Source organism: Myripristis murdjan, chromosome 21 (genome assembly GCF_902150065.1).
Source record: "Myripristis murdjan chromosome 21, fMyrMur1.1, whole genome shotgun sequence".
Lineage (NCBI taxonomy): Eukaryota > Metazoa > Chordata > Actinopteri > Holocentriformes > Holocentridae > Myripristis > Myripristis murdjan.
The window spans coordinates 33,012,855-33,027,570 of NC_044000.1; the positions used below are offsets into that span (position 1 = coordinate 33,012,855).

Below are 14,716 nucleotides of genomic sequence, written 5' to 3' on the forward strand. Positions count from 1 at the left end.
CCGATCAGTTGTTAGGTGTCGTCTTGGTCTCATGATGTCAAAATGTGAACAGCATGATGAGGAGGACTGTTTAAATACCAATTCTAATTGAACCAGGAAATTTATTGGTCGATTCATGGATCAAACACCTGATGTGAATTTTGCCGTTAAGCTCCTTGTTAGAGATCAGCAACTTGTGCAAAAAGTACTGAAACACTGAACAGTTGGACATGTGCATTCAAAAGTTTACAGAAGGTCACATTAAGTTCACCTGTAAAGGTTATAATGCATTATAGGTTCATCCTGAAATTTCACCCGAAAGCCGAATATCCCTAACTTTTTGTGAGTAGTGTATTTTAGAAGGCCACTGGTCAAATATCACAGGAAAGCTATTGGATTATAGGAATATTATATAATATTATAGTGATTTTTTTTTTTAGGATGAAAATGAAGATTTATGTATGATGTGCTCCCTGTATATTACTATTTTTTGCCCTTAGCTCTGAGAGCGTAAAATAAATGAATGAATGAACAAGTGAATGTCATAGTTTTGGTCTTTAAGCTGGGTAGTGTGTAATGAATACAAACCCGACAGGTTTTAGACTTTTCAAGCTTTCATAACAAATTTATTTTACATATTTACATGTTTAACTTTACATATTTACATCTCACAGTTCTTCCGTTGTGCAGGCAGTATTCTTCAGTCTCCACAAACCCGGGAAGGTTGATGGTTCAAATCCCACAGCAAACAAAATCAGGCAGTTCAGGTGCGGTGTGAGCTGCTGAGGTCTCCCTCCTTTGCTCAGTCCTCTGCCCTCAGTGATGGGAGAATTATAACTCACAGCGCTGGTGAAATGGTACGGGAGCCCTAAAAGGCCATAAATCCACACTGTCTCCTTACTTACTGTCCTTCTGTGATAATGAGTTCACCTTTTTTGAGTTTTTGAGCTTTGAGTTTTCTCAAAATCTTGAGCTGTTTATGTCATTATCTCTTGATAACAAATGTTGTTTTTTTTTCTGGTAACGGGATAATGTTCCTGACTTCATGAAACTATTTTTTCCCAAGACCATGAAATAATTCAAATGATTCATTCAAACACAATTATGACTTTCCTATACAAACTTGTTTTGCTGTAGGTTTGTTGAAATGAGGCAGAAACAAGGCCACTAGGACCAAGAAAATGACACTTGATTGAAGACATTTCTGGGTATGAGTGGATTAGCTTTGGAAACAAATGGGATTATCTCATCCCAATGGCAGATTTCTTTTAGGACCCTTGGAACGTAGGACCATGTGAACATAAGACCCTGGGAGAGCACATAACGTAGAACGGGAGAACCTAGGTCCCTCAGAATGTAGGGCCCTTGAAAATGACACTTGATTAAAAAAATTTGGAAAGAACTTGATTAGCACTGGAAACAAGTTGGATTATCTCGTCCCACTGGCAGGTTTCTTTCACCTTGTTTGAAGAAAAACAGGATCTTAACACTGAAGATGAGACTGAATGACTTGAGATGGAGTTTTTTTTGCAACGTGGAAACTTCTAGAAGGAGCAGGGATGTGCGTTTCACCAGGGAATGTCAGGAATTTTGGGGGAAAATAATGTTTTATTATCCTGAGATCAGGTGAAAATTATCCAATCGCCTCTGGAAAACAACATCGGCTACCCATCTTGTGATAACAGAGTTCTTGAGACAATAAAATTAATTCATTGCCACAGGAGAGTGGAGTAAAGAAAGTGTGTGAATCCATGACCTTTTGCTGTTTGTGTACCTCCTTTGTGCCATATACAGCGATAACACACCTTTTTTAAGGCTTAATTTATCCCAAGCGTACTTCTGGGTACACAAAGTGCCCCAGTTTGTGACACCTGTCTCACTTCATGTCCTCCTCCTGCAGCTGCCTGCCTGTCTGTCCGTCCGTCACATTCCTATCAGGAAATCCGACTTCCATGTGACAGGGTGAGCAGGGCGGTTTTCTCTGGGTACATCGCCCTCTTGCCTCTCACAGGCATGTGGTACCTCATCTCCTTCCAAAACCTGGAGGAGGGGGAGAGAGATGGCGGCGGCGGCAACTCGGCGTCCCGTGTTCCTCTTTTCTCCTCATCCTCGCTCTTCCTCCTCGGTGTCCTGCGGTCCTGGCTCTTCCACCAGCACACGGCGCCATGCCTCTTCCTCAGATGACGCACCGACTCTGGGAAGAGCGCCAGCTGAGCCGGGCTGATGGGCTCCAGCTCCACCAGCACCACCTGCAGGAGAAAACACAAACTGCATTTGAGCAATACTGCAAATCCTATGAAGTCAAACACAAACTGCATGTGAGAAATACTGCAAATCCTATGAAGTCAAACACAAACTGCATGTGAGAAATACTGCAAATCCTATGAAGTCAAACACAAACTGAACTGAAATGAGTCCAGCTGCATTGCATTTAAATCCTGTCATGGTGAGAATGGTGCTTAGCAATTTAACAAAAAAAAAAAAAAAAAAAAAATCATGCAAAAATTACCAAAAGATAACCAGAAAAATAGCAAAAAAAAAAAAAAAAAAAAAAAGAAAAAGAAAAAGAAAAAAAAAATCCACAAAAATCAGGTTTTTTTTTTAATGTACAAGGACACTCTATTTATAATTAATAAAGCAATATTTTTAAAGGTCAGGTTGGTGATGCTGGATTGACCTCAGCATCTTGCTTGTTTCAGGGGATGCATATAGCTTCTGTCAGATTCTGGAATATGTCTGCTGTGTTTTAATATTCATCAATAAATCACAAATGTCCTTGGATTTGCTCTCGAAAAATCTGGTCACCTGAATTCCTTAACTGAGGCTTAAATCGACCAATGAGATTTCGTGTTACCTTCAGAGAGCCCTCCAGCAGCATGCGGTACATGGCCATCTCACATTCAAACTGCTGGCCGGCGTTCACACAGCCTCCGTCGCCGCCGTCCACACTGTCGCTGCCGTCGCTGTTGCCGCCGTCACCATCGCTCTTGGTGATGTTGTTGTTGTTGTTGTTGCTGAAGCTGCTGTTCTGCCGCCTGCAGGTGAAGGTAGAGGCAGTGTAGATCAGGAGGAGACGGCGGCTCGCCTGCATGTTTTCCTCCACGGCGTTGACGATGGCTGGAGGGGGAAACGGAGGGGAGACAGGAGGTTAGACCACGACAGGCATCAGAAAGTTTAATTTTCAAAACTTTTAAGACAAGTTTAAACTCAACTAAAGACTGCTCAATTGCTCAAGGTGAGTGTAGTTTCAGGTAGGATTAGATGATTCTATGAACTGTGACAGTTTCTTTTAGGGGAAAAAATTAACGTAACCAGGAATTTTTCCACAGAATAGTAAAGAGAATATTCCAGTTCTTTGTTGGGAATCGGCCCTTATGGCTCTGTTTCTTTCAAAGAGCTGTTTGCTGATTTTGATTCACAAATATTGCACTTTCCTTTATCATTACCTTTATTGCTGAAATGCATCCAAATCCGTCTGCGTTTTTGAGTTTGGCTCATTTTCTTTCTGTTTTGCTTTTTTCTCCAAACACATCATCTGTACCTCTGACCTCCTGACTGAAACCACGTGGCAGCTCCTGAGGCCCGGTGCTGGGTGGCAGGAGCTAAAATGTTGTTTCTAAAAATGTGTATAGAGCTGTGGTTATTCTTAAAGTTGGAGTTTGGTTAAGGTTACAGTCAGGTCATGTTGAGAATGTGTTGTTTTAATCCTATTCTGAAATGGTTAAGGTTAGGGTTTGGGCTGGTTTGTTCCTAGTTTAAGAGTAATTTAGAGTCTAAGTTTGGTCCCAGGTTGTGGTTACAGTCTGTTATAATGTTTTAATCTTATTATGAAATGGTTAAAATTAGGGTTTGGGTTGGTTTTGGTCCAGTTTAGAACAAAATGGTAACTTATGCAAGACGGAAAATCACACAACAGTGGTTTGAAATTTTTCATCTTTCAGTCCATGCAAGCCGTTTTAGTTGCTCCTTTTTTTTTCAACATTTCGTCAGAGTGTTTTGGCCAGTTCTCACCTCTTGTAAAGGGGATTGGACCAGAGCAGGCGGTGAAATTCGGGCACATTGATTAAAAAAAAAAAAAACAGCTTTCACCTATGACTCGCTCCCATCATTCGCACCGAAGAGCCATTCAAAAGAATCAGATCATTTGCAAACGTGACATCACTATCGCAGAACGTGGGGCGGGTAAGCACAAGCATTTTCTTGGACTTCTCTTGATGTGATGTCAATGTACAACAGATAAGTGCAATGTGAAGTCTGCCTTTGTGACAAGGTCAGTATGAAGGCAGTAATAGCTTCAGGAGGCTGAGAGTTTCATAAAATCAACTATTTTAACTCTTGATGCAGAAGTATTTGACTAATTTCGCTGAAGTTTATTTAGAGCCACAAATGACTCTCACACACTCACACAAATACTCACCCTGTCCAGGCAGGCAGTCCCGGCCTGTGATGAAGAGTTTGTAGCCACACGTCTTCTCCAGCACTTGAGGCAGCATGTGGAAGACAAAAGTCTCTGTCTCGACACCGGATCCGACCCCAAACTGCCGTGGATACGCCACATAGGCATCGTACAGCTTCCCATCTGAATCTGGCAGAGGAGACACAGGAGAGGCCAGTCAGGGTGTGTTCATGGCCGGCGTGTTTACATCACTTTATTCCAACTCAGCTGCTGAGAACAGTGTCACCGAAACTCTGAAAACGTCAGTCGTCCAACATGAGAGCTGCGGTGAGAGCGTAATCCAATCAGCTGAAGGAAAACAGTGGGAAAAAAGTAGATCCAGATCACAGGATTTACATTCTGGGTTTTCTGCATCACCAGCTCCAACTTCTCATTCTGAGATATATTTTGAAATGAAATTGAACTAAATTTGCAAAAGCATGATCACCACTTACTTATGTATTAACTTACTTATGTATTAGTGCCATTGTAAGAAGGAAAAAAAATACAGAGCTGGGGGAGGGAGGGATAGTATTCAGAGAAAAGAACTAAAGTAAAGTCATAAATTTACAAGAAAAAAACCTGCTGCGACCAACTGGAAACGGCTGCTTCACATCAACAATATTGTTGGGAAAAAAAGATTCGCTGATAAAGATAACTTTTTTCATGGTTAGATTTTTTGCCATGATCAATTCTTGTTTGCATGAAGCTGATAAACATGATGGAAAGTGTAAACCTGCTTCCTAAGAAACGCGGATGTTGAGCAGGCAGCCGTGTGGTTGGATTGCTTCCTCTATTTGCTCTCACATATGTGGTCAGATAAGACGTGATGAGGCCTGAGCCACTGAGTGTGTGTGTGTGTGTGTGTGTGTGTGCATGCTTTCTATATAGGCGTATCTGAGGTGTGCACGGTAAACTCATCACTGTAGGGTTTTTCTCACTGAGAGAGCTTGCAGCGGTGCATTTGTGCCTGTGCAGGATATTATCATTACATTGCAATCTGCGCACAGTAAACAGAACTTCACTGATTGCATGCCGGCTGTGTACCTGTGTTTGTGTAGAAGACAGGAAACGTTCTCCTGAAGCACAGCACAATGTCCACCTTGAACAGGTAGAAGAGGACAACGCTGGTGATAAACAGAACAGTCGCGCTGCCCAGCACTAAGCCAATGGTAAGTGCAATTTGTGGATCTGTTGGGATAAAAATCAAACATACCCACACGGTTTACAGTTGTGTCTCTACCTATGGTTCTCCTTTCACAGTAAGAGTTCTTACTTTGATTAGAAAGTATGTTCCTGGCAGTGCAGAGTTTAGCATGTGTTCAGCATCCAGAGTGGTTAAGAAGATTCACAAAAAGGAATTCTGAGTTAAACACATCATATTAAGAGTTAAACAAAATCATATATATTTCAAATATTTTTGTCAAACAAATAAGCTTCATGTACTTTTACTGGTAAGAGAAATAATATGTTTAGCCCGGTTCTGGCACAATGTCTAACAAGAGACCTGACATATCTGTCGATTTTGAATGAAAAACACAAGCTACTCTATTTTTCCTCTTTACAGTTATTTTTATTACAAGGACAACACGTTTTTCATATTTGTGTTATTTATTGATTTGGGGTGCTAATGTCTTTGCTATGACGTTTGCGTGGCGTCAGTACAAAGCGTTATACATAAACAGGTGAGAAAACTTTTTGTAAACCCGCCCTCTTTGTTTGTACCTGGAGGCAGGAGAGTGAAAAAGCATTGGGGGGTGCCTCGCGCCGAGAACACCATACAAGTGTAGTTTTTGTAGAAATCCTCTTCCCGCACCTCAGAAAATACCAGCAGAACCTCTTTCCACAAACCTCTGCTGGGACTCTCCTGTCTCCACGATCTGAAGAGCAAGAGAAACAGTTTACTTGTAGTATTATTGTTTGTTTTTTTTTTTTTTTTATCAAATTTATTAGTAGTTAGTAGTAATATTATTGTCCAGCAGGATGGTTTGTCATTTATTTCAGATATAATCAGCTGGACTAGTCCAGTGCCCCCTCAAGCCACACTGTGCAACAAAGATCTAATAAACCTGACATCAAGTTTGATGTATGTTGATGGTACTATGATCACACCGAATGAATCTTACTGGCTATGACAAAATCATTATACAAGAAAGTGTCATCAGCGTACATGATCACTCTGCGCCGCTGTAGTGGTAAACAATGAATCTCTGCAAGAAGCTCCAATAAAAATATTTTGGTGCACACTCACAATTTAGTGTCTTTTTCTCTCTTTCTTCCCACAGCATAATGTTGACAGGTATGGGGCTTCATACAGTAAATCTAGAATCAGACCACAAGGGGGCGGCGGTGCTCACCTTCCGTCCACAGTGTAAACTCGGTTTTCAGGTACACTTTCGATGAAATCATTTTTGTCCGCCCAAGAGATAGAAATCGATGGCTCCCCCACGCATGGCACAAACATCAGGCACGACTGATTGAATCTGGAGCCTACACACAAACACACACACACACACACACACACACACACACACACAAATAAATAAACAATAAATAAAGCAGCATACAAACTCATGCTCCTCCTGTTTGGACAGTATGTAGATGCACTTTAGGGTTTGCTCAGTTTAACTAATGCACTTCTGGTGATGATGACGATGATGATGATGATGATGATGATGTTATGACCATTTTTTAAGTGGAAAAGCCTCAGCAGGGACAGGGGCTACAAATTAGCCTAGACTAGAAATCTTACACACAACAGATCTGTATCTTGTTATTGCACAACTGAGGCACTGTCCCTGATAAATAAACTAATAAAGAGAAGAAAAGATGCAGCTGGATGACATTTACACCTGGTGCTAAAATGCATTTCTAATATAAATACTACCATCCAGTTTTGCTTCTCCCACCCTAATTATCCTTCTCACCATGTGTAATAAAACTTACAGGATATTTAAACCACGTAACATTTGATCACCATCCATTTTTGCCAGATGTGCAGGTGTGTTACTACCAAAGCTGTTTACACTGCATACACTTGGAATGTTTTGTACATCCTACAAATCAGAGACTCCTTGCATTTCTTACTTATAAACTAAAAAAGTCAAAGAAAAGACCAAAGAAAAAGATCAAAAACTAAATATTGAAATTTCTTTTTTCAAACTATCTTGCTCAATGACACTTGAAAAAAAAAGTCCCATCAGCCCCAAGTGAAGAGCTCACCACCCCAACAATAAAGCCAAAATACCACATTTTTACAAATAATGTTAAAGATGGAGACTCACCTTTCTCGACCTTGATGGTTATATTTTCCGGCTTGTGCACTATGGGACGCATGTAGTACGTCTCTGAAAAACACATGAAAGGCAACACATTGTGGTTAAGATAATAACACAGGTTTTACTCATATCATTCTAATTATAATATGTCACCATAGTTTTTGTGTGATTTGGTGGGGTTTCCAAACCCTTCAGCCCAATACAGTGTGGCTGGATGGGCATTATTTAGTTTCATTATTTGTATTCAACCATTATTAGCCACATGAGTCAACTGAGAACAGAATCCCACTTACAACAACAGGCAGGCTGCAATACCAAGCACAGCAGAAACCATAAAAGATATACTGCGATGGCTTTGTTATTGATGATGTTTTGTTGTTGTTGTTGTTGGTGATGATGTCAATATTGATAATGATGTTGACGGTCACCTGACGGTTCTGTTTTATCTGTTTTTTTTGTTTGTTTTTTTTTATTGTAAAGCACTCTGTGTATTCATACTGTGAAGGGCGCTATATAAATAAAATTTTATTTACTTACTTACTTACTTATACCAAAGACTAAAAGACACTGCAGATGTTAGATTAAAATTAACAAAAAGATTTGTGCAGCTGTTAGATAAAATTAATTACAAATTTTATGGAGCTTAAGCCATCGAAAATTTGCATGCGGAAAACTTAACAGCACAGCTTTTTACAAAAACAAGGACACGGATACATGACATAATCCACAGCCCTGAGGGACAAAGAGGCTTTGGGGGACTATATCCTGGCGAAGAACGCCACAACACGTTGGCAGGAAATAGTTTCCAATAACACTCCAATAAGTTTTCATGATTGGTTGCGGGGGCCGAACATCTTGCTCTACAAACACTTTGTGTTCATTTGCACATTTTTGAAGAAATACACAAATGATGTACAGGTGTATACATCTGTTTTTTCTGGCATCTTCTGCTGAATGTAGTCATACCAGGGTTGAAGCAATTGCTCCTCTACTTTTCTTGTGACAAGCATCATATCAACAGCTCTGCCATGTCAAAAAAGGCTTTTCCAGCAAAATCTTAATTTAAATGGCTCTATATTTTTACACAAATACAGATATTTTATACATCAAAACTATTCAACATTTTCTGCTGAATCTAATGATGCCCTGGTTGAAGCAAACTGTTTTCTACTTTGATGGTACAACCCTTGGAAGTCAGCGACGGCACATTCACGGCAGGTTTTGCTGGCAGCTTTGCCGTCTTGCTTCACCAAATTATTTCCTGTATTCAATCCTACACCTTTAAGTAAACATACTCATTTTCTATGTGTATTTTTTCAGTGTCTTCTTCTGAATCTAACCATGCCAGAAGGCTCCGCCCATCTTGAACTACATTCAGGAGAGGGACTGCGTTCTGACCTTTGATCGTTGTATTGATGGTCTCTGAGACAGAGGCCGTGACCCCGCCCAGGTCGAAGGTGAGCGTGCACGTGTAGTTGCCGCTGTCCTCAAGCTCCACTTTCTCAACCTTCAGCTGCGCCATGCTCAGGTAGGTGAACCTTCCTCTTCTGTCCTCAATGAGCTCACAGCCCTGCAAGTGAACATAGGGTCAAAGTTCAAATGGAGATCCAGGTTTCTGTCATGGTACGAGCTGGAGGAAAATTTCAGGATGACTCAACGTGTTGTCCTTATGTCTGTTGAACACTTCACTCCAAAATGTATTTGGTGTTAGTGCTATGAAATTTGGCGAGCACATTCCTCTTGATTTTTGGTGATCCCTCACCTTGTACCACTTCATGGAATAACTGGCATTATAGTCTTTCAGTTTGCTGATGTAATCCTTCAGAGGACAGCTCAGAAAGCCGTTCACTGAGATGGTCACCACCTGTCCGGCTTGTCTCGGCCGCCCGCACTGTCCCGCCGGCGGCTTCTCCACCACCAGCTTGGTCTGCTGTCTGTAGCACCGGGAGGGAGTCCTGCCCAAAATAAAAAGAAAAAGGCAGTCAATGATTTATTATTTCAACTCTAATCCTTACCATCTGAAGCTGAAACTCAATTCAAGTAAAGAGAGCACACACACAGCATTTAATCCCAGAAACAATTCATGAAACAAGTGAAACTGCACTGGAAATAAATGGGATTATCTCCTCTCTCCTCCCACTAGAAGATTTTTTTTTTCACTCATACTAAGATGAACAAAATTTTTACATGAATATGAAACTAAATGACTTGGTAAGATGGAGATTTTGCACTTTATTTGCTATCAACAGTGCAGGCAAATCCAAATGAATGGATACAAGCAGGCCTGGCTCACAAAGCTGCAATTCATTTCAAGCTTGGCGCACTTCTTCACGCAGCAGGATCTAAACTCTTCCTACACACACACACACAAACACACACACAGTACACTCCCGCCACCTTACCTCACAATGCTCTCATATTCCCCAGCATCCTCCAGCTGCACACTGAGCAGCCAGAGCGTCTCGCCCCGCACCACCACCCGTCCCGTCTGGTTGCTGAGCTCCTGGCCCGTCCGTGGGTCGTACCAGGTCACGTTGTAGGGCTCGGTGGTGAAGTTGAAAACATCCATAGCCACCAAGGTGGTGTTTAGCATGGCGGCCTCGCCAGGAACGGAAAAAACCCTCTCAAACTGAAGCTTGTAGTCCTTACAGTTCTCTGCAGCAGCACACAGAGCAGAGCATCATCATCATCTTTCAGCTGATCAGTCCATCAACAGAATGTGAGCCAATGCATATGATGGATTCAGGTCCAAAAGATGCACAACCTGAAATACTGTTCTGTAAAATGTTTTAGATGATTTTATGGTAAATTTTCAGCAACAATTGTGCAGCAACACAGAGATCATATAGATGAAGATATTTGGTGATATTGATGCATGTGTGTGTGCAGATTGAAAAGCTGTGCTTGACATTAATTCTCTTTGAAATTTGAAACTGAAAACAGAGCAGTCTTTCAGTTTTTGCACATCACCATCATTGATTTGAATTTTGCCGCTGCTGGATCTGATATGACCTCAGCAAGTTTCTCATCACAACTTCAACAGCAAATCAAAGAAGGATTTCAGTTTAGGGCTGAACTATTAACTGATACATCATCAAAATCACAATATGGACCGAGTGCAGCATCCAGATCGCAGGAGCTGTGGTTTTAGATACAGCTACTATACGTGACAAAACATTACAAATAAAGTTTTATGGTGCTGCAGACACCATCACACATCATCATCTTCATAGCGTTATCATCAAGAAATAAAGGCGGTTTTTCAAGCTGTCAACAGCCAGCAGACACCCATCTGCAGTTACACCAAATGAACACAAGATGGCAGCATGGAGCTGTTTTACATTTTACAGTTCAGTCAAAAGAAACTCAAACTTGGCAAAAACATGTTATATGAGGCCAATGCTACATAATAAAATAAAATAAAATAAAATGAATACACCCAAAAATAAATATCTAAAAATTTAAATACCTCCAAAAATTAGATACACAAAAATAATAAAAATGAAAAACTACATATTAAATTAAATTAAATTAAATTAGAAAACTTGCACTGTCAGAAGTTTGTTTAGTATGAAGACCTCATGCACCAGAGGTCTTGCTGCTGTAGACATAAAGCGCTGATTTAAAGTGAGAAAGCCAGCGGGACACTCACCCTGCACTGCCGACGAGCCTCCAAACAGCCCGAGGAAGAACAAGAGGAGTCCCAGTGTCGGAGTCATGGCTGAAAAACACAGCAGCTGTGAATGAACTAATACAGCAACACAGAGGGGAAAAGTCCCGGCAAGACAAGCTGCACACACACTTACACACACACACACACACACAAAACAGCAAATGAAATCATGACAAGCCACTGGAAACTTACTGGAACTGAGGTGTGGAAAAAAAACACAGACATACCATCAAAAATTAAAAGAAAAAAGAAAAAAGAAATTTGTCAGAGAGTTTTCACTCCCCTTTCAGCCAAAGCTGCTCAGCACCAATAAGAGATATCCACATAACTCTCTCTCTCTCTCTCTCTCTCTCTCTCTCTCTCTCTCTCTCTCTCTCTCTCTCTCTCTCTCTCCCTCTCTCTCTCTCTTTCTCTGTCTGTCACTCTTTCTCTCCCTCTCTCTCTCTCTCTCTCTCTCTCTCTTTCTCTCTCTGACTGAGGAGACAATGACCAGCCCTCTGGTGTTTCATAGAAAAAAAAAAAAAAAGCCACACACAAAGCTCTACGTAACACTGCAGAACTGGAGCGAGGCCCGGCATTCCTGAACGCTGCCTGACTCACACACTCACACACAGACACACAGACACACAGACACACACACACACACACACACACACACATACTCCCGCTCAGCCTGCCAGGAAATCAGTGAATGAAGGAGCACGGTACAGTACATCCAGTGAGCATGACAGCGGTGTGTCAGCTCAGCTCCACTGGAAGCATCATTTCCAGTGGCATATTTCACACAATATCAGGAAACAAGTCACACACACACACACACACACACACACACACACAAACAGAAAACAGGAAACATCTCCATGTTAGCAGATCATTCAGTCTGATCTTCAGCGTTCAAATCTTATTTTTCTTCAAACAAGATTAAAATGCTACCAGTGGGACGACATAATCCCACTTTTTTATTCTCATTTTTTTATTCCGTCTTGTTTCATCCCATTTTTGCCTCATTCATCTGCCTTGTTTCCACTGCAGTTTCACTTGTTTCAGTGTAAATGTGTTAAAACAAAGGAAGAATAAAGCGGATCAGCCACCAGGATCAAGGAAATGGCTCTTGATTCAAGAAATTTCTTGAACCAGATTCTCTGACTCAGCTGGACCGTGGTTTTATTTTAACCCAACATGCCGAGCTTTCCAAAGATAACAAATGTCAGGCTGGCTCACAGGGAGGTGCGTACAAAATGATGCACAAGACACTAGCATTTTTTCCATTTGACGTGATGGTGCAGCTATTAAAAAACACACCTCTTCATTGTGTTGGGATATCTCACTGATGTCCAGAATCAAGAGTCATTTATTTGATCCCAGTGGCTGATCTGCCTGTTTCAACACATTTACACTGAAAAAAAGTGAAACTGCACTGGAAACAAGGCAGCTGAAGGCAGAAATCTGCAGAAACGAGGCAGACTGAAGCAAATCAGCCACTGGGATCACAAAAACAACACTTGATTCAAGACAATTCTGGAAACAAGTTGATTTTGCGTTGGAAACAAGTGGGATTATCTCATCCTACTGGCAGATTTTTGATCTTGTATGAAGAAAAACAACACTAATCTACCTGTTTCCAGAATTTCCAAATATTCAAACACAATGAATTTTTTTTTTTTTTTTTTTTTATGGCTGCAGCATCATATCAAATAGAAAAAATGTTGGTATCTTGTGCATCATCTTCCTGTGATCCAGCATGACATTTGTTTTATTTGGAGAGTTCGGCTGGAATTAAAAAATGAACGTCCGGTGGAGCTGAGTCAGAGCGGCTGCAGTCAACAACCGGACTCCTCCTGATGCAACACACACCATAACGAACACGCCGAGGTTGACCGGATCTGATCTGTGTGTGAGTCACTGCAGTGAGACTGGATCACAAAACCCCGGACAGCTCGGCAGTCCCTGCAGCTGCACAAACAGCTGTGCTCTTATCAAAGTCAACCAACAGACAATTATCATCCTTTTGATAAACAATGAAAAAAAAACAACTCTTGTCTCATTGCAGCTTCATTCAATCCACTGAAATGCTGAGAGCGTCCTCATTTTCTCTGCTCATGTCTTTATCAAATTAATCCTTTGGGTTTTTGGCTGCTGGTCAGATGTTGAAGACATTTGAAGAGATCACTCTGGGCTCTGATCACTTCCCATGAGACTTTGGCTTTATTTCTCATACTCAATACTCAACAAGTCCCATCTTTAACAGCAGTGCCGGCTCTACCTATGTTGGTGCTCTAGGCAAAATTACTGCCTTGTGCCCTTCCAAGCCTTGCTGTCTGGAGGCAGTTGAAAGTGACTGAGCAGCAAACAGCAGCTCTGAGGTCAGTGCTGCAGGTTTCTCTGCTGTCTGAAGCTCATTATCAGACAGTAATGGTGGCCTCCATAGGGGGCGCCGGCGAGCGTCCGCTCTACTTGTCCCACACACAGGGACGCTGCTTCACCTCAGGGAGCTCAGATGGAGTCCTGCTGTCGCCGTAGATGATCTGCTCGTGAGCTTTCACTCGGTGCACGAGGAGATCTGTCTCCTTCATTCTTACCTGGAGAATCCTCCATTATAACAGCAGCCCACCAAGGTGTGACACACCTGGCTTTTAAAGGGGACAGGAGACAGCGCTCTGATTGGTTTACTGCATGTTACACCCAAAACACAGCCAGGATTAATGAAGAGACTCAGTACAAGCTTTGAGAACCAGGAGCCTGCAGCAACCAGCTTTTTTTCCACTGTTAAAACAGTAAAAAGTGACTTGAACGCTGAATGAGCTGCACCGTGCTCTGCAGACTGTACAATTGTTAAAATAAAGCCGCAAATGATTCACTGAATAAAACACCTGATAATATTTCTCAGTGAAGTGACTGGGTTCACTTCTGGCCAGTTAGCTAGAATAATAAAACCACAACAGTGTTGAAGAGCTCAATAATGAGGGATAGACAGACTGATACTGTCTATGTTGTGATTTTTTTTTTTTTTTTTTTTTTGATCAGATGTAAGTGAGTCATGAGGTTCCTCTCCTCATAAAAACATCCTGCTAACACTGAAACCGTTTCATCAGTCAGGTTTCAGTGGAGTTTTAGTGTTTAAATGATGTTTCAGAGGCTTTTCCAAGAAGAAAACCATGGGGAAACACTGAATACTTTGGCATGGGAATGGTCAAATTTAAAAGATACTGACACAAAAAAACGACCGCTGGAAACAGAATCACGAAACAGGAGTCAAATAGGTCAAACCCGAAATATTTAATTTGCAAAATGCCATTTTTTTCCATGCCTCTTTTTCCATGCCGTGTAAATATATCTTGTGACATTTATAAT

General features: G+C 41.3%; 1 protein-coding gene across 1 annotated transcript; it reads right to left on the bottom strand.

The window, feature by feature from the left end:
- Positions 1 to 651: 651 nt before the first annotated feature.
- LOC115380418 (interleukin-1 receptor type 1-like) lies at positions 652 to 11,744 on the bottom strand. Its single transcript, XM_030081608.1, has 12 exons — positions 11,558 to 11,744; positions 11,345 to 11,413; positions 10,095 to 10,347; positions 9,455 to 9,647; positions 9,091 to 9,262; positions 7,699 to 7,761; positions 6,772 to 6,904; positions 6,140 to 6,294; positions 5,462 to 5,605; positions 4,397 to 4,564; positions 2,834 to 3,096; positions 652 to 2,228 (listed from the first exon to the last, which is right to left on the bottom strand). The coding sequence occupies exons 2-12, from the start codon at positions 11,409 to 11,411 to the stop codon at positions 1,914 to 1,916; spliced, it is 1,926 nt and encodes a 641-aa protein (XP_029937468.1). The 5' UTR covers positions 11,412 to 11,413; positions 11,558 to 11,744; the 3' UTR covers positions 652 to 1,913.
- Between the last annotated feature and the right edge of the window lie 2,972 nt (positions 11,745 to 14,716).

Excerpts from the sequence above, each read along its gene's own strand:
- LOC115380418 (XM_030081608.1), bottom strand. The coding sequence starts at position 11,411 with ATGACTCCGACACTGGGACTCCTCTTGTTCTTCCTCGGGCTGTTTGGA. Across the intron at positions 6,905-7,698 it reads AACCATCAAGGTCGAGAAAG|GCTCCAGATTCAATCAGTCG; the intron begins GTGAGTCTCCAT and ends GTTTGTGTGTAG. Across the intron at positions 3,097-4,396 it reads GGACTGCCTGCCTGGACAGG|CCATCGTCAACGCCGTGGAG; the intron begins GTGAGTATTTGT and ends TTCCCCCTCCAG.